Source organism: Ochotona princeps, chromosome 24 (genome assembly GCF_030435755.1).
Source record: "Ochotona princeps isolate mOchPri1 chromosome 24, mOchPri1.hap1, whole genome shotgun sequence".
NCBI lineage: Eukaryota > Metazoa > Chordata > Mammalia > Lagomorpha > Ochotonidae > Ochotona > Ochotona princeps.
The window spans coordinates 19,797,330-19,820,914 of NC_080855.1; the positions used below are offsets into that span (position 1 = coordinate 19,797,330).

A 23,585-nucleotide genomic window follows, 5' to 3' on the forward strand; every position below is an offset into this window, starting at 1 on the left:
CAATTTTAGGACAGGGGCATTTGTGGACAGAACAAAGGAAGCAATTAATCAATGAACATTCCCCTCATCATACACCCTTTTCTACACTTATCTTCAGGAACTCTCATGTTGTGTGCACAATTAGATCATGTTTTTTTTTTCCTCTTCTTTTTTGCTTTTTATTTAACAGAGTTCCTATCCAGCAGATCTAACTGCCTACAGTGGCCAGAGAGTGGAAGCCAGGAGCTAGAAACTCAATCCAGATCTGTCCTGTAGATGGCAATAATCACTTGATCCATCATCACCACCTCCCTAGGTCTGCACTGCCAGGAAGCTGGAATTAGAAGCTGGAACCTGGTTAAACCCAGGCACTAAACGTAGGTTAAGGGCCTTCTTATCACTGACTTAAGAGCTAGGGCAAAGGCTCACCTCATGTGAGGACTTTATTTCAACGCAAAGGTCCCTGTCTAGATTGCCTGACAAACTCATGTTTTTGGCTAAGTCAACTGGAACATGGACAGGCCCTGCCAGGAGGAGTATGAATAGGAAAATAAAGCAAAATAACATGTCTTATTTTGCTACTGATTTATTTGGTGGCCAGTCTGGGGTGAAGTAGGTGCCAGATTTGGACAGGGTCTCCTGGCAGTACAAGACAACGTAATTCTACCAATGATTCAGAAAACAGCATCTTTGCAACTCAGATTCCCCATCTGCATATAGAGAAGGCAGAGGCTAGAAGTCTTGCTGACCTTTGCAAGACAGATTCCCTAGTGGTCTTTTGTACAAGATATTGTCTTCCCTCTTGAGGGTAAAAGACTCCTTGATTCTACTCCTGACTTCAAGGATGGGCACGTGAACTAGGCCTGGATAATATCAAATCCTCCCCATCCCCACCCCCGGACAACACAATGGTTTAGTGGCAGGCACATGTCTGAGAAGAGCCAGCTGTGGTGTCAGGCTCAGGAATGGGTACATGACATAGGTGATTCAGTGAGTCTTCTAACTGTGGATAAAGAATATTTATGTGAGGTGTTAAAGAAAGCAGGATATATAGTTCAGGGACTGCTGGCATGTGTCCTGCCTCAGCAGGGGAGAATTTGCTTGATAATGAATCCAAAGCTAAAGAAACCAGAACCCAGGGGAAGGAGGAATAATGCTGGGTCCTGATGACACTTGACACCCCTGGACACAACTACAGCTGAAACCCGTTACCTGGGTACTGGTTGATTACAAGAGCCAACATATTTCACTCCTCACTCAGTCACTCATTCATCTATTCATTCAGCTTACAGTGGTTTGGGTTGTGATCTCTACCACTTGTGACCCAAGAGGACCTGACCCATATAGAGGCTTGCTCCTTTATATTTTAGTAAGCCTATATAATGTATCATTCCGTGGATAAGAAAGGTCCAGAACAGACAAATCTATAGTTGTAGGAAGTAGTCTAGTGGTTTCCAGGGATTGGGATCAGGGATTAATGGATAATGATTGTTAATGAACATCAGGTTCCTTCTTGGGTAATGAAAATGTTCCGGAATTGGAGAATGATGGTAGTTGTGTAATTCGGTGCATGCACTAAAAACCACTATATTATTCACTTTGAAATGGTGATCTTATGGCATGTAAGCTGTATCTTCATTTAAAAAAAAGTTTAAAATATCCATCACACCAAGCCCTAGCCACAAAGAACAGAAGTTAGTGGAGCAAGCACTGTAGAATCAGAAAATGCTTTATTAAAGGGAAGTACCAAGGGTAGTGAAGAACAAGGAAAAGAGATGTTATTGTAACTTGGCATAACTGGAGGGATGGTTACTCAGTTTTGGTCTCCAGCCACAAAGAGGAGAATTTCAGTATTTAGGGTTAGACTTAAGTACAACATTAGAATTCACTGGGGCCTGGACTCCCCCATTTGATCTAGAAATGATGAGATTACCAAATGGCAACATCCCTTGAGCTGCAGCATATCCACCACAACACAGAGTTCTTTGCTTTACTTAGCAGATGACCAGGAGTCATACACTAGTTTGGCTGCAACCATGTCTTCCACTGCCATTCCTGGAATGGACAGAAATACTGTTGACAGCACAATTTGTCAGTACAATTTCTTCCTGAAACAACCCAGGTCCCAAGACTGGAAGTTTTCCGATGTGTATTTTTATTGTTAGTGCCCATAGGATAATATGGATTGATACTTAAGAGTAAGCTCAGTCTTGGAAGGTCAGCAGAGGGATTATGCTATGAAACAAGAGAAACCCATTCAGAAAATGGTGTTTCCTTCAAGGCTGCTAAAGGAAGTAATGTTTGGACTTGGCCAGGGGTTGGCAAACTACAGTATGATGGCAAAAGCCAGCTCAACACCTATTTTTGCATGACCTTTGAGCTAGAAATGGAGTTTATATTTTCAAGTGATTTTTAAAAATGGATACTCCATGATACATGGAAATTATCTGAAATTCAAACATCAGTTCCCATAATGAAGTTTTATTGGAACCCAGCTGGATACTTGGAGCAGGGCAAACTTGAAGCCACTTCTCCGCCATTTGGGCAGACTTGAGTAATTATAATATAGATTATATGACTGTAAAGCCTAAAATATTTACTGTTCAACTATTGAAAGTTTCATGACCCCCTGGCCCAGTTCAAAGTTTACTTTCTTTAACATCTTTCCTTTTGTCTTAGTACAAGTGTCCCTCACGTGGAAATTCTGGACACAAAATGCTCTGAAGTCTGAACCTTTTTGAATGCTCATATACGCCAGGAGTTTTGGATTTCAGAGCATTTCAGGTCTCAGATTTTAGACTAGAGATAACCTGGTGCAAATATTCCAAAATCTGAAATACTTTTGGCCTTAAGGTTTTTGGGATAAGGGATACTCTAACTATAGGTTGGGAGATGGATCTTAACCTTTGCACCCAGCGTAGATACCCAATGGTGCTTCACATGCATCTGCTAAATGAAAGGATGTCCCAATCTCCAAAGATGAGAAGAAAAACTGCTCAAAAGGGGAGGGCAGGTTTCAAGAGCAATGTGTGTTCCACTGGCCTATTTACAAGGCACCTGTAAAAATTTAAATTGAGCAACAATACCGCTTACAGAAGTTTTGAAATAATATGTTGTTGAAATAGCTGCAGAATTAGAAACTGGGGATTTCATGGACCAGGTGGGTTGGATGATGTCTGATCTGGTGTGAACTCTGAAACATTCAGACAGAACTGGGTCAGGGTGATGCTTCCAAACCAGACCCTGGGCAAAGTTCACCCTGCCTCTGCTTGTTTCTGTGTTTCAGTGCATGAGCAACCTTAAAATATTTAACAACCTGCAAGGTATGGTTGCTGGGGGTGGAGTGAGGTGGCAGAACATTATCAATGTTCATATCAGATCTTTCAGTTTTCCTGGCTTAGCTGTGAAGTGTGGAGGGCCTGAGAAGAGAGAGAGAAAGCACTTGCCAGGTGCTCAGGGTAGCAGCTATTGGCCAACAAATATAGGAGTACCTCAATATTTCTAGGTGTAGCAATGACTATCACCTGTCTCCATGTGCTTCTGTCTCCTTAAATCTGGGAAAATGAGAGAGCTGAGTCAAGGGGCAGGCAGGCCACTGGGAGCCCACCCTTTACTGGACTTCTAACCACTTCAGCTCGGGTGGCACAGAGTGTCCCACTGAAACCCCCTTAAAGAAGCAAGTGGGAGGGTAAGGAAGAAGGGAATGAAGCTGTCTCAGGGTATGTTTCCTGCTGAATTTCATGCAGGCTGGATCTCTGACATTTCCCTTAAACTTCTTCTCACCTCTTTGCCCCATGTTTGTTTATTTTCATCTACATGAAAGGTAGGGGAAAAAGACTGGTATCTTCTTCTCACTGGTTCACTTCTCAAATGGCTACAATGACTAGAGCTGGGCCAGACAGAAACAGAGCCAGAAGATCCATCTAGGTCTTCCAAATGGGTAGTAGGGCCCCAAGTACTTGAGCCATTATCTGCTGCCTCCATGGTCCATTAACAGGAAGCTGCATCAGAAGTGGAACAGGGCAAACTTGAACCAGCTTCTGATTCAGATGGTGGGCTGACTCACTCACTGCCACCACTCCTGCTCCCTGCTTTTATTATCTTTATTTCTTGCCCTCTACCTTTGAAGGACAGTATTTCTGAGTTTCATTTTGATACAAACCTGATCTGCTGACACATAATTTTGCATTCATGTCTTGGTTGTCCAAACAACTCAAGGTTAACAGGTGGTTAGGAAACTGGTTCATTCACAGAATTCAGGTCATTGTCCAGGGACACACATGCAGTCTGTGGTAGAGAGAAGGGATTCCAACCCAGGACTGCACAATTCCAGGGTTCAAGGGCTTAACTGCTATGCTAAGATATGTAAATAATTGACCAGAAGAAAAGATGGATGATTTAACTACAGGGCCTGATGACTCATCTCCTTTTCCCCAAGGGCAAACCTTCCTCCGCTCTAGTTGGATTTGGGTCCTGGGAGGGATGGTTCTTACCCAATGACTTGAACACTGTGGTCTTCTCACAGTGGGCTGGTTTTACTCCCCTCACCACTTCTCCTAGCTCAGCGAAGATCTCAGCCTGCAAAACAAACACACACTGACCCAGGCATGAAGGTAAAGTCACAGGTTGTCCCCAAATGCAATCATAAAAGGATAAATTGTGAAGTGAATGATATCAGGCCCCTGGCCCCCAGAATTCTGAGAGGCATCAGGATTTGTGATAGCATGAACCAGGAGCCTCGAGTCTGTGCCTACAAGGATGCCTTGCCACTTCTATGTCCATTCATGAGGAATAGGCAGTTTCTAATCTGAACATATATATGCTTGTTTCATTAGAGAAAAAGGCAGCCATGAACTGGCCAAACAGAGACTTACTGTGCCAACCATACTGGGCAGGTTTTTGGGTTGCCCCAATCCAACTATCCTAGTGACTAGCCCAGTAGAAAAATCTGCCAAGCTTCTCTCACCAAGCTGAGAGGACAGGAAGGCACATGCTATGACCATAATGGCCATGTTCTTCTGGAATGGGTTGTAAAATAGTTTCTTCCTCATGTGGCAGTCTGGTGACCAGACTGGGGCAGGCCAAGCAAAGGGAAAGTTCATGACACCCCAACAGGTGAGAAGGAGCTCACCCCAGACAAGAGGACATCGCCGGACTCCTTCAGGGCAGCCTCCTGGGAATCCACATACAGCACTGCCTGCTTCATGAGCTCATCGTCCAGTTCTCTCCAGTCAGGTCTGCTGGCGCCGATGGCTATGGGACAGCGAAACAGACCCTGAGCACTGAAGGGGAAACTGAAGGGCTCCCTGGGGACAGGAGGGAGAACCAATGGGGAGATCCAGATTTGAAGCACTCCTCACCTGTCCCCAGGCCAAGCCCCTTCCAATCAATAAGACTGAATGCTTAAGAATTAGACTTGCTATTTATTGTCTCATCCATTCTGTGCCCTAACTCATTCCTAAAAGATCTGAGCTGACTTGGCATTCATTTATTGGGTGCTTTCTCTCTGAGAGATGTCTAGCTTGAACTATTTATAGCTCTTACAAGTATGCTTCAATGTTTGAGTTCCATTTATCAGGTGTGTAAATTGAAACTCAGAGAAGTGAAGATTCTCATCAAGGTTATCTATCAGAGCACTTCAAAATGTTCATGGAAAATGGAATTAAAAGATAAAAATTTCTGTGTATTGGAAAATAATTAAGATGAATGAAGTTCTTTCCTTCAAAATTGCTGTAACAAGGCCCAGTTCGATAGCCTACTGGCTAAATCCTTGCCTTGCATGTGCCAGGATCCCATGTGGGTGCTAGTTTGTGTCCTGGCTGCCTCACTTCCCATCCAGCTCCCTGCTTATGGCCTGGGAAGGCATTGGAGGATGGCCCAAAGCCTTGGGACCCTGCACCTGCATGGGAGACCGGGAAGAGTTTCCTGGCTACAGTGTAGCTCCAGCTGATGTAACCATTTGGGGAGTGAACCAGCAGACACAGGATCTTTGTATCCCCTTTAATCTATATAAATCTGCCTTTCCAATAAAAATAAGTAAATCTTAAAAAAAAAAAAAAGAAATGGAGGGGCCCAAGGAGCTAAGCCATCCTCTGTGTGCACACGCATGTGTGCAGATACACACACAAACACAAAGAAAAAAGAAATTGTGATAACCTATTAATGAGGATCTCTAAAAATAAATTTGTTCACAGATAAAGAACAGTTTCTCAAAAAAAAAACAGGTAAATGTATTTTGATTAAAAGAAAATTGAACTCAATCATATAAATCATCTCCAAAATGGTCATGGAAAATGCTTATTATTTTTTTTTAAAGATTTATTCATTTTATTACAGCCAGATATACACAGAGGAGGAGAGACAGAGAGGAAGATCATCCGTCCGATGATTCACTCCCCAAGTGAGCCGCAATGGGCCGATGCACGCCGATCCGGCGCCGGGAGCCAGGAACCTCTTCCAGGCCTCCCACGTGGGTGCAGGGTCCCAATGCATTGGGCCGTCCTCGACTGCTTTCCCAGGCTACAAGCAGGGAGCTGGATGGGAAGTGGAGCTGCCGGGATTAGAACCGGCGCCCATATGGGATCCCGGGGCTTTCAAGGCGAGGACTTTAGCTGCTAGGCCACGCCGCCGGGCCCTGGAAAATGCTTATTATAGGAAAAAAAAAGTGCAGGGATTTAAAAAAATCTGCGTACCAAAAAAACCCCATCTAATTCCCTCTTCCTCACACTTTTTTGCATCACATCAGTGAACTAGCTCTGTGAGAGCACCCTGGCTTTCACGTCTCTCCCACTTATCAAGAGCAACAACTTGCTTAGCAGAACTTCCAGAGAGAGAGAATCAGGGCTTTATCCACACCCCACCTTCCTTACCTTCTGTCTGCTTGCTCTCTCTTCAATCATTCCCATTCCTCATCTCCCGACCACTTTTCTCTCAACTCATGATTAAAGAGCCCAGCGTCCAGGTCGCCAATAAAACCCCAGTATGAAGAAACCTGGCTCTTTCCTGACTTCCCTCTAATCTGAGGAGCCCGGAGCAGAGCAGTGAATGCAGCATGTCAGGCCTCCTGGCACTGGCATGGCTGTAACAGAATGCCTGCAGAGCCAGGCAGGCAATGAAAAGAAGCCAAGTTGGCCAGAGCCACTGGCTGGAGTGTTGTCAGGAGTGAGGAGGTGCGCAGAAGAAAGCAGGGGATCGTCATTGTTCAGCCCCAGTTAATTGTTGCCATGTGCGAGTGCATGTCCGCTGTGAATGGATATTCCAATGTTTCTTTTGTATTAAAAAGAAGAAGAAGAGGCAGTAGGAAATACACTGGCATGTGTTACTTCTGGATTTCTACAACACTCCATGGTCCAAACCTAACACATGCTGGCTAGATCCGGGGAGTGAGTCTTTGAAAACAGCTATAAAGCCTTGGATAGATATTAAGCAGCACTGGCATGCCTTCCTGCACTACATTCCAATTTTGTCGACTTAGTCCCTCTTTGTTCTCTCTCTGATTTTCAAAGAGTGATGTAAAAACATCCAGCTTCAAGGTAAATTTTGTGTGGGGAGTTCTAGTGAACAAAAGCCTTAACTAATGAAGCTTGTAAATAATCATAAGCCATTAGGAAAAAACAAAAAAACCCTGAGTTTCTCAGTCCACCCGTCTGCACTGCATTGTTTCCCTCATACAGTCACCACTTACGAGCAAGTTCTCAAAGGATTGTGTGAGGCCACTCAGGCAGCTGGAGGGGGACCAGGCAGCAACGGCAGGGTCTGACTCAGCCTGAGCTCTGGCCTTGCTTCAGCGGCAGTGAGATGGAGTGGGGGGTTGGAGGACAGGTGGATGTGTACTGTAAGGGCAAAGGCAGGGGAGCTGTGGAGAATAGTGGAATTGCACCTGCCTCTCAGTCTGATCTGCAAACTAAGTAAACTCTGCAGTTGGTGTTGGCCTCTTGTCTTCTTGCAACACTCGTCTTTCAGCTTTTTCTGATCCCTCTGGGGACATATAAACCTGTTTTGTTCCTAAGCCAGGGAGCTGTAGTAGAAAGCCTTGCCTCAAAATCAACCCAGTTTTTCCCAGAGAGAGATTCAAAGTATGAGATGGGCATGACCTAAGGGAGGCTTAAAGGGAGAAGTATCCACAAGATGAAGAATGCACTCCTATGTTCATAGCAGCACAATCAGTAATTGCAAAAACATGGAAGCAGCCAAAATGCCCATCAGCAGAGGATTGGATAAGAAAGCTATGGTTCATCTACTCCATGGAATACTACTCAGCTATTAAAAAACAAAATGCAGTTCTTTGTGGCCAAATGGGCCAAATTGGAAACCATAATGCTAAGGGAAACGAGCCAGTCCCAAAAGGTTAAATACCACATGTTTGCCTTTATTTAAGATGATATGATGTTATGTATAACATGTTAGGTTATGTATGTTATATGTTGTATATAAACTAAAATTGAAATGTCAATGAGGTGGTCACAGAAGGTGGTTAAGAACTCGCGTTTACTTTTAACATACTGGTTACTCATTACTATGTCAATTAATTCCATAATGATGTAAATTTTTTGCTGATGGTATGTTGGAGTTTTTAATTGATTGGGATGATACTTTGCTGGCTCTGTGTTCAGACCAGAGAGGGTATACCTAAGAAGCCGTTGAACTTGACTGGACAATAAGATGCTGGACTCTATGTTTGGTATATGCTTGCAATGGGGGAATCTCAACTGAACTTGAACTGTGGTTATGCAACAAAGTGGAGGAATCCACCATGGTGGGAGGGTTTGGGGAGGGGTGGGGAGAATCCAAGTACCTATGAAACTATGTCACATAATACGATGTAATTAATGAATTAAAAATAGTAAATAAATAAATAAATAAATAAATAAATAAATAAATAAAAGAATGTGGGAGGTTCCCAGGAGCCGAGGGAAGCCCCTGGGAAGCAGGGCCTCCATCCTATGATGTAAGTAGCTTATTGTTCCACAGTGGGTGAAGCTGGACCTGGAGCACTAAATGAGACGGCAGCCTGTACAGCACCTGATTTTATGCCCAGGAGCCTAAGCAAGGACCTGGATCTCCTGCTCCTCAGTTCCCAAACCACAGAAGCTGGGAGAGGACAACAAGCTGTTTAAAGCTCATAAAGAAGAGCCAGTGCTGTGGTGTAGTAAGATAAGCTTCTACCTGTGGTGCCAGCATCCCATATGAGTGCTGATTTCAGTCCCAGCTGTTCCACTTACAGTCAAGCTCCCTGCTAATGGACTGGGCAGTGGTCTCAAGGCTTTGGGATCCTGCAACTATGTGGGAGACCCAGAAGAAACTGACGTCAGAGTGGTTCAGCTTGGCCCATTGTGACCCTTTGGGAAGTGAGACAGATCTTTCTCTTTCCTTATAACTCTGCCTTCTACTATCAGACTGTTTTACATAGTGCCTTACGTCTTTTAAAGTCCCATCTTTAGTCAGAAATATCCATCTAGTGTGCATTGATTTGTTGTTTATCTCCTTCTGCTAGAATGTAATCGCCTGGAAATCAATGACCTTGAGTACACAGTTAATTGCGGCATCTCAGCTTCTGGACCTATGCCTGGTACATGGTAGTGATTCAGCAGATGTTAGTACACGAGAGTGTTATTTTATTGGGCTCTTGCCTACTCATCTGCCCATGTATGTAGAGTTAACTTCTGAGTTCACACCATGTACCTGTAACCAAAATATGGCACATAAATGTTTTTCCTAAGTTTTATTTATTTACCCTGAGCCAGACTGAAACCAGGAAACCAGAATCTGCCACATGGGTAGCAGGAACCCAAGGACTTCAGCAATTACCTACTGCCTCCTAGGGTGCATATTAACAGGAAGGTGAATTGGGAGTTCAGTGGGGACTCAAATTCAAGCACTCCAGTATTGGATGTGGGTGTCCCAAGTGGATGTTAAGTGTTGTGTCTCAATGCCTGCCCTCTGATACTGACTTTAAATCCTTTATCTTTGCCTGTTCTGCTCACCAGAATTGGAAGATAATATCAAAGATTATTTGGGAGCATGGCATCTGAGAGTTGAGTGCTTCACTTTAAACCCCAGTGCTACCTCTAAGAACTTCTGACTCCAGGTAAATTACTTAATCTCTACATGATTTTATTTACTTACCTGTGAAATGCGGTCACAATTATAGTTCTCACCTCATAAGGTTGTTGTAAAGATTACAAGACAATATATATAAGATACTGTACCCAATAGTTCAATAGTATTTGATAAACAATATCTATTGCTGTAACTCCTAGATCTTCAGAGGTAAAAGGTACTCCAATGTTTAGAATCTTGTCTCTGATTTCCATCCCATCATACATCTTAAAAAGCATCCACATGTCACATGAAATGTCTTTAGTACTGTATTTTTTAAAGTGGGTTTTTGTTTTGTGTTTTTGTTTTTTAAAGACAGGATTATAGTGAGAGAGGCAAAAAACAAGAGAAATCAATCTTCCATCTGTTGTTCATTCCCCAGATGGCAGTACAATGGCCAGGGATGGGGCAGGCCAAAGCCAGGAGCCAGAAACTTCATTTGGCACTCTCATGTGGATGGCAGGGGCCAAGCACTTGGGCAATCATTCACTGCTTTCCCAGGTCATTAGCAGGGGGCTGGATTGGAAGTGGAGCAGCTGGGATATGAACTATAACAGGATGTCTGTGCTAGAGGTGGTGGCTTCACTGGCTATACCATAATGCCAGCCCATTGGAAAAGTTTTATAGTCCTGATATAAAAAAATGATTAGAGGAGAGGGTTGTTTGATACAATGGTACACCTGCTGGTCAGAATGCTTGAATCTCTTATCACTGTCTCATTCAAGTCCCAGGTCCCCTGCATCCAATCCAGCTTGATGTTAATGTACACAAATGGAGGCAGCAGATGAGGATGGCTGAAACTCTTGGGTCATTGTACTCAAGAGGATGAACTAGATGTGGTTCCAGGCTCCAGGCTGTTGTTAGCATCTGGGGGAGTGAATCAGTGGATGGAACATCTCTTTCCACCAATCTCTTTCAAATAGAATGAATGTAAATAAAAACTTCGAGAAAATTCAAGTGATTGATTTGACCTTTGTGTTTTAACTTCATTACATTTATTATCTGAGGTGTGAAAACATTCAAAATCCTTTCTCTTAGCTTTTCTGAAACATTCAATGCATTATTATTTTTTATAGTCACCCTACAATGCCACAGAACACTGAAGATTCTTCCCCCCTAATTAACTAAAAAATGGCAAATGTTTGGAGAGATATGCTTACCATTATTTGAACATTATGCAACATCTATCTACATGGACCGAAACATCACAACAGTACTTCATAAGAATAGAATGCTTCATGTGTTAACTGAACTATGCTTAATTATTTGCCACAGTGTTACCTTTTATAGGACACTCATTAATATTTGCTAGTTTCATGTCTAATTTCTTTTTATATTTTGAAGCAAATATTTTCCTCAGGGCTAATCTGCTTTCAAGATCCTTAAAGTCTTGGTCATGCTGCATAGTGAGTGAACCAGCCTCTGCAGTTGAGCTCCTGAGTGTCATCTGGTGAGGGAGCTGGTCACCACTCACCTACGGCTCATGGAGAATCACTGTACTTACCATTGATGTGGGCTCCTGGCTTCACCCATTTGCCAAACAAAATGGGCTCTGTTGCCATGGTGACAGTGATGATCACATCAGCACCTGTCACAGCCTCCTGGACCGAGGAGCAGAGCCGTACTTCCCCTTGCACTGTGTCTACAAACTTCTCTGCATTTTCTTTCGTGCGGTTCCATATCCTCACCTTCATTGGGGACAACAAGAGGGACATCAGTGCCTTAGTTTGGTTTCTCAGGTTCCACTGAGACCTGGGGTGCTAAGGGAAAGTTGAATCACTCTGGGATGGAGGTTAGTGGTTCTCTAAACCATTTCCTAGGGAGAATGGATCAAGGACACTGTGTTCATCTGGATAGATGCCAGGCCAGGTATTTGAGTAGACTCCAACTGAGATTCTCTAGCACTTTCTCTTATTATGAAGAAGAAGAGTAGACCTTCTTCAGTTCTAGCCCTGGACACACAGGTTCAAGAGCTCGACAGTTACTTTTCAGTTTGAGGAATGGAGCCAGGCATGCAAGGAATCAATCTTTGCTTTTGTCACTTACTGTTCCCGAAATTAAGTGAGGACACTTCAAAAACTGCATGGAAGGGCCCAGTTCAGTAGCCTAGCAGCTAAAGTCCTTGCCTTGCATCCACCAGGACCCCACAGGGCGCCTGTTAGTGTCCTGGCTGCTATACTTCCCATTCAGTTCCTTGTTTGTTGCCTAGAAAAGCAGTGGAGGACGGCCCAAAGCCTTGGGACTCTGCACCTGCATGGGAGACCCAGAAGAAGCTCCTGGCTCCTGGCTTCAGACTGGTTCACTTCTGGCTGTTGTAGCCACTTGGGGAGTGAACCAGTGGATGGAACTTTATCTCTGTCTTTTCTTCTCTGTATATCTGACTTTTCAATAAAAACAAATTAATTAAATGTTTATCGAAAAATAGAATAAAAAATTGGGGGTGCAAAAATCTTGAAATCCATGCATTGCTGTTGTTGTTTTTAACTGTACCAATTTTTCTTAAACTTTCTGCAGCTGCCTCTAATTGCTTATCATGTCTGTAAAAATGGAAATGACAACTGGGCAAGTCGAGTATCAGATTCATACTTATGAAATCTTTGTGAAGTGATGTAGCAGGTACAAGATTCATAAACATGATGATGATTTTGGCAGAGCCCCACATAAAATAAAATAACTTGATTTCTAACAGCTGTACAGGTTTGTAAAGAGTAGGCTAATGATAAGCCCAGTGAAAAGGCCAAGAATGGTGGCTATAATTACAATTCTGGAAGATGCTAGGGGCTGATACGTGTCGCCAAGTTTATCAAGAGCTGTGGACCTACAAATCAATAGGTTTCAAGGGATGAGTCCAAGGTGGTGAACCTTCAACTGAAAATAGAGACTGAAGACTCTCTCAGGGTGATGTGATAGCTCAGCTAGTTAATCTTCCACCATCAAGTGAAGCCCCAGTTCCTGTCCTGGCTGTTCCACTTCCCATCCAGCTCCCTGCTTGTGGCCTGGGAAAGCGGTGGAGGATGGTGCATAGCCTTGGGACCCTGCACCCATGTGGGAGACCTGGAGGAAGCGCCTGGTACATGCCCCGTGGACCGGGAACCTGAAAAGAGGTGATCTGACTTTTCTCAGGCTCTCTACCTCCACCTGGGCTCCTGGGGAAGTATTTCCAAGAAAGATCATGCTCGGACTCTCCACCTAATTTTCTGAATAACCAATGGTCCAGTAAATCAGTACAGAGTTCATTGCTGTTCTTTTCCCTCTTCTCCCCGCCCCAGACCTTACCTCCTTGAACGAGAACTGCTCCATGAAGATCTCATAATGGCTGTAGGCCTGGACTCCGGCCCCGAGGATGCACAGCACTTCACTGCTGGGAGGCTTCAAGAACTATTTGAGAGAAAAAGAAGTGGACACAGCCAAAAGAGAACGAGCAGTCAAAGTGAAAATTAGAGTTTGAATTTCAGGTGACATTTGTCCTATTTTCACCTCTCTCAAGAGCCTGTGGGCTCTCCTTTGCTATCACTCTGCCTTTCAAATATACAAATAATATATATATATTCTTAAAATCAACTTATTTTGGTGCAAAAAAACAAAAGAAAAGATCCACTCTTGGTGGATCATTTCATAACTTCTCTGTTCCTTTAGAGCTGACAGCTAAGGTACCCCCAAGAGTAGATGTGTGTCTATATTTGAGGTCAGCAGTCTGTCAGCAAGTAACATTAAGGGTCAACTCTGACTTCCCATGTATTCATTTATTTACAGATTTATTTTCTTGTCCTAACCTGTAAGCCCCCACAAAGACAGAGGCAATCTAGTTGCATAGGATTATACATACCTATTACGTATTTATTATACATAGTCTTTTGTATAGAATTATATATACACATTATGACCTACAAATAGAACTGGGCTTCCTAACCTCAGCACCACTGAACTTCGGGTTGGCTCCTTCCTTGTGAGGGAATGTACTGCCCTGAGAGGCAGAGGAGCTGACTGGCATCTCTGGGCTCTGTCGTTTAGAGATACCTGTTGTTCCTCCCTCTTTGCTAGTTGTGGCCACCAAAATTGTCTTCAAACATTGTTGAGCATTTCAGGGGCAGGTAGTAAAATCCTCTTCAGTTTAGAACTACTGCTAAAGAGGAAAGAAGATTGCCTTCCACAGAACATTTTGTTGCTTTTTGCCTATTTCATAATATTTGAGCTCTTTGTGTCTACACTTCCTCATGATGCAATTTATTGATATTCTGCAATGTAACTTTAAAAGTGGGAAGTTTCCTGTATGATTAATTAGTAACAAAAGAGAGTTTCAGCAATAGTTGCAGATTCAAATCACTCCAACTACAGAAACAGCAGTGCTATTCTCCACCATAAAATACAGTTCAAAGAACATGATCTGAAGTGGTTTCAAAATGAAAATATCCAAAAGATCCACCATTTTATGCTTTTGTTTGATAAAGAGAATAATATTTCCTTAACTGCTACCATTTTTTTCTGTTCTCAGTTAATATGAATCTATTCCTGGAAATGTATTTGTTCTTCAGAAATTGTCACAGGATTCTGTAAAAGTGATCTTAAACTTTGGAAAGTAAATCTGAAATTCTCCTTGGTTACCTTACTTGAAAATTTGTTGCTTTGGCAATAATGTTAAAATTGACATCTTTTTTTTCTTAAATAGTTTAAGAAAAGATTTATGAAATCACATCAGGATTAGTGGCATTTCATTTTCCCCCCATTAGCTTGCAGTTAAATAAGAACTTGCATGTGAATACAATAGGGTTTCTTATTTAAACAAATTAAATACATTTTTTTTGCATTTACCAAGGCTTACAGGATCTCTCCATCTCTCCATCCTCCTCAGGTCACATTCCTTGAGCACTTTCTGTCTTTGAGACCCCAGCATAGCCTTTGCCAATGTCTATGCCTCTGTCTTTGCAGATTCTTCCCTCTTCTGGAATACTTTCCTCTTTACTTCTCTTGAGGAATTATTACTCTTCAAATTTGAGCTCAAAAATCTTCCTGAATTTTATAGACCACCCATTTAATGCTCACACAGCACTTCTCAGGGTAGTAGTTCAGTGTTGACTGGGGTAATCATTGGATTAATATTCTTTGTCCCAAGATGGACCCTGGGTACCATGATGGCAGAGGCTATATTTGAATTTGTTCATTCATTTGTCCCTTGCTGGGCACAGAGCCTGGCACCTGGGAGATGCTCAAATATTTATTGAATAATTGCATGTCAGGGATAAATTCTGATATATTCTGTCACCTTAGTAAAGCATGCCAAAGCACTTAATTAAGGTTATGTAAAATCCAAACACATAGAAGTTACTGTGCCCATCAGACATCAGAGAGCCCTATACTTTTTACCCAAAAGCTTTAAATGAAAGAGACCAGGTAAACAAGAAAATTTTCAGCAAGACCAAAAAATAAAGACATGGATTCTTTCTTAATGAGATAGCCCACAAGAGCCCTTAGGAATAAAGCTGGGACGTTTCAGCCTAAATTTTTCAGCCTAAATTTAAATTTTGTTTCTAAATTTATCTGGCAATGCAGGTGTTTCTTAATTTAACAAGGCCTACTCAGAACCCTGAGGGCTGGGTCCACCAGAGTACATTCCCAAACCTAGTTTGTCATCAGAATTGACTATGGACATTTTTTTAAAAAACTAGTTTCCTAGATTCAGCTGTCAGCAATTCCAATTTAGTAGTCCTGAGATCCTGCATTTTAAAAAAATTCCTGGGATTCTGTATTTTAAAAAAAAAGTGCCAGGTAATGCTGCCGTCTAGCTTCTTCAAAAATACTGACTTAGACTGTGCAGCTTAGAGGACACCTCAGGTACCTGCTCAGCTGATTTCAGGGAACCGTAGTCCGCACAAGATGAGGCCAATAATAACATCTGCTCTGCCTTCTTCACGAAACTCCAAATCCAGACAATGAGAATTATTTTGAAAGAAACCAACACTCTCTACAATGTAAGGCAATGTAAGAATCATGTGATCATAAGTCACCAGTAACACTTCTCAAGGAGTCTTTTGTTTATTTTTTATCTTAGTTCAGTTTCCACAGATTAAAAACCAGCTCACTGAGCTGGGTATGGTCTTCTACTCCCATATCTACAATTACTGGATTATTCCTTCCATCATGTATCTAGCAAACCTTGACATTCAATCTGAACACCTGTCTGTGCTGTTTTAACCCCTTCCCTCCAACCACTCCATGACACACTACAATTTTATGCTCAGGAAAAGCAGCAGCCTAAGAGCTTATATTCCTTCAACATGCAGGATTCCAGACTCTAGTCATTTTCACACACAACATTTTCTAAGCCTTCTCTTCTTCAGACCCTAAAAATATCACCTTTCTGGTAGAGTGCTTCAGCACTGCTTAGAAACATCATCACTCCCAGCATTGCCCGTTCCCCTTGCTTGGCTTGGCCTCTACGTGTTTGCAGGGTTCGCTTTCTTAGTAAGACCTTGCCTGGATAATTTTAAATACATCCCACCCCCTCCCAATACCTCTCCATTCTGCTTTATAGTCATTTTTCTAGCATCCAATGTGGTTTTGTGCATTTTACTTTTAGCAAAATCTAAACACACCGTTATTTCTTCTTCTTCTTTTTTTTTTTTTAAGATTTATTTACTCTAATTGGAAAGGCAGATATACAGAGAGGAGGAGAGACAGGAAGATCTTCCAATTGCTGATTCACTCTCCAAGTGGCCGCAACAGCCGGAGTGGCCACAATGGCTGGAGCTGAGCCAACCCAAAGCCAGGAGCCCAGAGTTTCCTCCGGGTCTCCCACGCAGGTGCAGGGTCCAAGGTCTTGCTTTCTCAGGCCACAAACAGGGAGCTGGTGGAAAGTGGGACTGCTGGGATTAGAACTGGCACCCACATGGGATCCTGATGCATGTATGATGAGGACTTTAGCCACTAGGCTATTGCGGTAGGCCCACACCATTACTTCTTTTTTTTCTTTATTTTGATTTTATTTTTCACTATTACTTCTTAATAATTACATAATTATTAAATATATTAACAGCTTGGCTATGATTATTAACACTCTTGAGCTCAAAAGTTTTTTTTTTTTAAGGAAAGTCATGGTTTCACTCTTTAAACATGTCTTTTGTCCACCTTCCTTGTGTGTGTCACTCTGTCTTGCTCACTGCTGTAGCCCTAGTAGTTAGAAGAGCACCTGACACAGTAGGAGCACAGCCAGCACAGACTGTATGAGCGTGTGAATCTGCCTTAGAAGTGTCTGTCCACCTGCTGTCTCTTGTGCAGTACTGGTTCTGACCCATGGAGCAATCAGGAGTTGTTTGATACAAAGGTAGAAACACAGTCCCAGGAATCAGACAGGTCACAATTTAAATTATTTAAAATTCCATCACGTATAAGCTGTACAACCCTGGGAACATCACACTATCTCTCTGAGCTACAATCTCTAAGCTCAGCAGATGGAGAGACTAATTTTGATTAGAAGATAAGGAATGATTGAGGTAACGTGCTTGAAATCTGGTCCTGTATAGCAAATGACAGCTAATAATTCCACTGACCATTGTGTCCACCTGACATCTTATACTTGGCAATGTGCAGTCCCAGCTATGTCCACAGGAAAACCAGAACACGTTCCTCACTTCTCCTTTAGTCTCTCGAGATTGAGATGCCCCAACCCGACCCGCCAACTCATCCTGACAGCACAGCAAACCACTGCTCTTACCTTGGTGGCAATGGCAGACACGGCAGCTGTTCTCTTCGCAGTTATGACATTTCCATCCATGACCTTGGAGAGAAGGAGAGGCAGTCAGCAAGGGCATCCCTGTCCACCACATAAACTGATGAAGTGGTTCTGGAAAAGCAACTCTGGAAATTTTTTACAGAATCCTACAAAAAAAGCCTTGTCCTTGGAGTCAGATTCAGAGCAATTTCCTCCATTCCTGAGACACAATTTTGAACATTTTCATCTCTCAGGACTGATTTCCTTGTCTGTAGAAATAAAATATTCCTAATAATCAAGAGGCTTGGTGTGAGTATCAAACGCACAGGTCCATATGGACGCATCCAGCTTATGGGACGCCCTCAAACGGGCCAATGATTGAGCTCTAGGAATCTCAAAATACCCAAATAAGAATATTGTGGAATATAACTGCCACTGACATTTGGAGAAGGGTCATGAAAGATCACGTTCATGGTTCTCAACTGTACCCATGTTGGGAGTTTGTGAAGAAATAGACACCAAGACAACACCCTTAGAACAACTAAATCTGCAATTTTAGGGGAAGCTTATTTTTATAAGCTTCCTAGGTGATTCTGTTACAGTAAAATCTAAGTATTATGCATGGCTAATATTAATAACCATCCTTTGCACTATAGTCTGATAATAAGTTACCCAACCTTGCTGACCTCAGAAGGCAGACATTACTCTCATTTTACAGGTGAGGAACTAAACCACATAGCTACTGAGCAGAGATCTAAAGTCCTAGGGTTGAGTTTCAAAGGCCCAGGTCCTATTTTCCTGGGGGAACCACTGTTGGTAGGTAGTTAGGATGGCACCTAAATTGGGTGAGTACAGATTGGGAAGGGCTTGATTCTCTGTTCAGAGGAGTACCAGATAGATTGCTTACGGAGCCAGAAATTCAAGGGAGAACAATAAGCAGGGTCTAACAGCCAATTTGCAGAACACAGATCATAAGATTTATCAGCATGAATTCCACAGTAGACAGCGTAGGAGTGATTTTTGGGTCTTTCAGTAATCAGCTCAAGTAAAGTGGCTCTGAGAATTGGCCTCAGAGACCTCATCAGAAACTGGGAAGGGGGAAATAACAAAACTTTCCACGGATGAATTTGTCATGATCAATTATATTTCCTCCCTGGCTGATAAGGGCTCAATAAGTGACAATTTAAAAGGCATTAGAGGTTATAGTCTTGGACACAGCCTGAGCATGCATGAAGCCCAGCGATGTTATGAAGCTGGTAAGAAATGAAATTAAAAGATAACATTTTGATGCATTTTTTGATGTACATGCACATTTAAACAAAACAATATGCATTATACACAAATTTCTTAAAGTTACCTTCATACTTAGTAGGTACAAATATCTGGATAGCTGGCATTATTGCCTTGTACCTCAGTTTCCACATCTGTGAAATGTGGATAATGGTGCATATTACTTATCTTATAAGGTGATTTTAAGTTTCAAGAGGGTTAGTACATTTGAAGTGCGGAACAGTCTCTGTCAACTTGACAACAACAACAACAGCGGATGCAAGCTCCAGCTGCAGGTCACCGGATACACCCTAGAAAAGACTCCCACAGACTATAAAATGTCCTTTCTTTTCCATGTCAACAGATGCCCATTAAGCACTGGTTTCCTCCAGTGTCAGGTTGGGCCAATCTCTGTATCGGGGCATGTGAATCTATGACAAGAAGACACGCAAGAAGGAGGTGATGGTGTTATTCCCACACTGCAGCACTCCTGCCACTGCTGTGGGCTCTGACACCGAGGTCACCTTCAGGCAGTCCTACACACAGCAAAGTGGGAGATGGTCACAGATAAGCCTCACTGTCATGGATACTCAAACATAAAGGGGGCATGTGAACTCCCAGTCACTCCACTCCCCCAGACCTCCTCATCCCTACCCACCCCCAGGATAGGGAGTTGCTCACCGCAAGCAGGGATCCATTGCTTGGTTCAAAGAGTAGCACCGTAGCCTGATGGGAGGGGACTGTGGTGGTGGTGCTGTGTCCCTCGTAGAAGGTGACCAGCTTCGTGGTCAGAGCATCCTCTGCTGCGCTGTAGACTGGCATGACCCCCAGGAAGCTACAGAGGGAAGAGCGGGAGGTAGCAGCTTCAAACCTTCCCATTGGTGCTGAGGTCTCCTATTAAGTCTTCTCTAACTCCACCACTCCATCATCACTGTCCCACAGGCACTGTCCCCATCTGCCCATTCCTATGCCTTTGCCTTTCAGAGTGTGGCTCTGGATCCAAAAATCACCCCAGTTCTGCCACTGTGAGCTCGGTCAGCTTGGGGACGTCAATTAACTTCTCTGTGTCTGATTCCACCTGCAGGTGGCTAATCGGTACCCACCTATTGGGAGAAATGTGCTGAATTAAACGGGGTGACACCTGTAACGCACCTACTTGGCACAGTAGGTAGCGCACGATTAAGTGGCTAATTAGCAGTGATTGAGCCAGTTCTCTTACCCCAATCCTCTTTTTAGCGCTCCCTCCTCTTCCTCTTTTCCAGTTTTTCCTGCCCTTGACTCCTGCCTTCTTCACTCACCGCCCTCTCCCCCTCTCCCCCTCTCCACCCCGATGGCCCCCGGCACCACGGCGCGCACTCACCCCCTGTGTTTGGCCACTGGCACTACGGTGCGCACCGGCTGCATGACCCCTCCGTCGGGGCCGCTGGAGAAGTTGGCCAGTGCCGCTTCCAGAGGCGGGATGAGGAGGCTGGAGCTGCGGAGGTGCTCCTGCACCTCGGCCGCGCTCAGGAAAGCTGGCGCCCGGTCCATGTTGTGCCACCTGCTCTCTACCCTAAGCTCGGGAACGCAATCCACTTCCCCGCCGGGCTAGGCTCTGTGTGGGAGAGGGCCCGCAATGCTGCGGAGACGCCTGCCAGCGCCAGCCCAGCCTCCGAGGGCGGGACAACCCGTCCCACCCCTCAGGCCTGACTCCGCCCCTCTGCCCCACCCCGACTTCTAAGCGTGGGCGAGGTGGGTCCCCCAGAGCTAGGGACAGAATCCGGGAAGCTAGCTGCAAGTTGGTGTTCTTTGCGTCCGCTCTTCTCAATTCCTGTGACAAGTTGTAGTAGCCGCATTCTTTGAAATGTTAGTATTTGTGGCATCAGCTGGCCTGGGGAACAAGCGATGGTGAGAAACAGCATGGGCCCCTTATTATTATCATCATTATTATTTTGAAACATTGCCTGCTGCGAAGAGATCTTAGATTAAAGCAGACAGTGAGTTCTTGAACACTTTCCTTTGCAGTTCTGTCCCCTTCTGGAGTTTAATCCCAATGATTCCATCATGCTCCCGTCACCGTTTCTCCCAGGATAACTGCCTTAGCTAACCTTTGCCCAGGGCAAGGTGTATTGGCCTCTCACACAAAGTGCCAAAATGGGGTCTTTTCTTCCAGGAGTTGTGAGCCAAATCAGTGATAGGAAAAGCAAGTGTCTTGGTAGAAAAGAGGTCCTTTTGACCTGAATTGGTTAGAGAAGGGTGTTGGAAAGGAGCTGGAAGGAAAAACCAACGTTTGAAATAAAAACAACAGCAACAGGTTGTTGCTCTTAGTGCTGGGTAGTTCCCGGTCTCACTCAGTTGCACAGCAGTATCTGAGGTGTATATGCAACATGGTTAACTTTGCAGTCAGGTGAAGCTCCCAGCTCTGAGAGGAGAAAAGATTTTTTTCAAAGTTACCCCACAAGTCAGCAGAGGAGGTACTTTTCCTTATTTGACTTTGCATAATGTCACCTGCTTCTTCATAAGGTTTTAGTTGCCAACTTTAGTTTCCAACAGTAGAAAAGAAATCCCACTAAGCTGGGATGGGGATGGATTCTTTCTCCTCCCTAACCTGGCAGTAACAGCACTGGTGCTAAGTACACTAATTAGTTAATTCTGAATACTAGAACATGAGCATTAAGCAATAGACACTGTCGCTGCACTGGGGACTGCTGGGGCAAAGGAACTGCACAATAAACCCTGCCCTGTCCCTAGTACTACAGAAGCCAGAGGAGGATTTTTGAAGTGGGACATCATAGCTTGTGGGGTTAACACACTGTTGGGTGATACATAAATAAGCACCCTTCTGTGATTATTTTACAAAAAAAAAAACTTTGATCAGAACGGTGGGAATTTTAGATGCAGGTTGGAATTGAGTTTATTTTCTCCTTTTTAACTCATTGGTGTGATCCACTGGATATGCAAATATTCTATTATCTCAATTTGTTCCTATGTTGTTTTTGTTTTAATCAGAGTGCTATTATGTTTCTGCTGGGATCTCAGCGTGGGCAGTAAAGGATGAGGAACTTCACGTTTAGTAATTCCCAGATAAGGATTCTGATGTCAGGCAGACTGGGTTCAAACGTGACTCTGCCAGTGGTACAAGCTGGACAATCTCAAATAGGAGACTTCACAACCCTGACCCTGTTTCTTCAACTGTAAAATTAGATATTATCAGTAATATTGGAACAGACCTTCCGGAGCTGTGGTGAGGCATAAATGAGATCATTTTGCCACTTGTGTAGTGCGTATGTATTAAATAGGTATTATTATTAAGTAGTATATGAAAAAGGTATGATTGAGAGCTTGTTATTAAACAATGAGACTACCATTAGCAAGAAAGGCTTCACAGAGTAGTAACGAACTTACTAGTAAGGAAGAGGCTGGAGTGGCTGTCTCTTTCCAGTTTCGCTCTGGGCATCCATGAACTCCCATGGCTGTGGGGAGGAGGTCCTCAGCACCTTCCTGGATGGCCCGTCACCACACCAAGGTGACAACAGCCCAGAGCAGCCACTAGGCTATGGCAAGTTCAGAGACTGAGGTATTCACTTCACAAAACTCACGAGACATGTCCAGCACTCGAAATACTCAGGACTCAAGATGAATAGTAAAATAAAACACCTTAAAGCGATGTGTTAAAAAGAAACAAGCACAAACTTTTAAATAAAGCTAGGATCAGAATTCTTGATATTTTCAGACTCTTACATCGCCCCCTCATGGACTTACAATATTTTTATAATCATAATTCATGATAATTATATTATAATTATATATTAAAATTTTAATATACCCAGACCAGATTCTTGTATGTTCTAGCAAGCACAAAGCCCGGCACAGTCCATTACCCCGATCAGCTGGTCTGGGAATACCTCAAGGTTTCTTTGGAGATCTCCCCAATCGAACTGCTGGACTCAGAACTCTAACCAAGAAAAGACAGAAGACAGAACAGGTCAATCATTCATCTCAGCTGTATATTGTTGGCAGCGAAATATGGGGCAAACGGAGACTTTATGATGGACCATATCAATCAGTGGACGACCTCATCGAGCCTAACTGGCAGCGATTCATAACTGGAGAACTATTAAAACCACTTGAGCAAATATCTCAGAGCATGCCCCACATCCGGGACTTGGGGTGGGCAGGAAACCGGGTGGGGCTTCTCCCTCAATATCCCCCTTTACCTCAGATACATGATGGAAACAATATGGACATAATAGTATTGCCCACTTCCCTATACCCCCTGAACCTTTTTTTTAACCGCAATTAACTATATAAAGATTGTCAACAACAATACAATAAAATTAAAAAAAAAAAACAAAAAAAAAACAAAAAAAATAAAATTTTCATATACACATACACTGTATTGAAATACTTCACTGAATTGGTTTCCCCTTATATTTGGTCGGACACCGGGGGAGCTAAAGCCGCGCTCTCACGCCGGGGCTGCCACCTCACACGCCGCCGGCGGCTTCCCCTCAGGCGTGGCTTCCCGTCACGCGCGGCTTCCCCTCACGAGTGC

The 23,585-nt window shown here is 43.5% G+C and overlaps 1 protein-coding gene across 2 annotated transcripts; it reads right to left on the reverse strand.

Annotated features, from left to right (window-relative positions):
• Nucleotides 1-1,778: 1,778 nt before the first annotated feature.
• CRYM (crystallin mu) lies at nucleotides 1,779-23,501 on the reverse strand. Of its 2 annotated transcripts, none has more exons than XM_058680964.1 (8): nucleotides 23,424-23,501; nucleotides 19,733-19,886; nucleotides 17,786-17,848; nucleotides 13,354-13,455; nucleotides 11,582-11,765; nucleotides 5,111-5,232; nucleotides 4,473-4,557; nucleotides 1,779-2,034 (listed from the first exon to the last, which is right to left on the reverse strand). In XM_058680964.1, exons 2-8 carry the CDS (start codon nucleotides 19,871-19,873, stop codon nucleotides 1,970-1,972), a joined length of 762 nt encoding a protein of 253 aa, XP_058536947.1. In that variant the 5' UTR covers nucleotides 19,874-19,886; nucleotides 23,424-23,501; the 3' UTR covers nucleotides 1,779-1,969. The 2 variants fall into 2 exon arrangements, with proteins under 2 accessions (XP_058536947.1, XP_004587157.2); XM_004587100.4 differs by lacking the exon at nucleotides 23,424-23,501 and adding an exon at nucleotides 20,412-21,366.
• Between the last annotated feature and the right edge of the window lie 84 nt (nucleotides 23,502-23,585).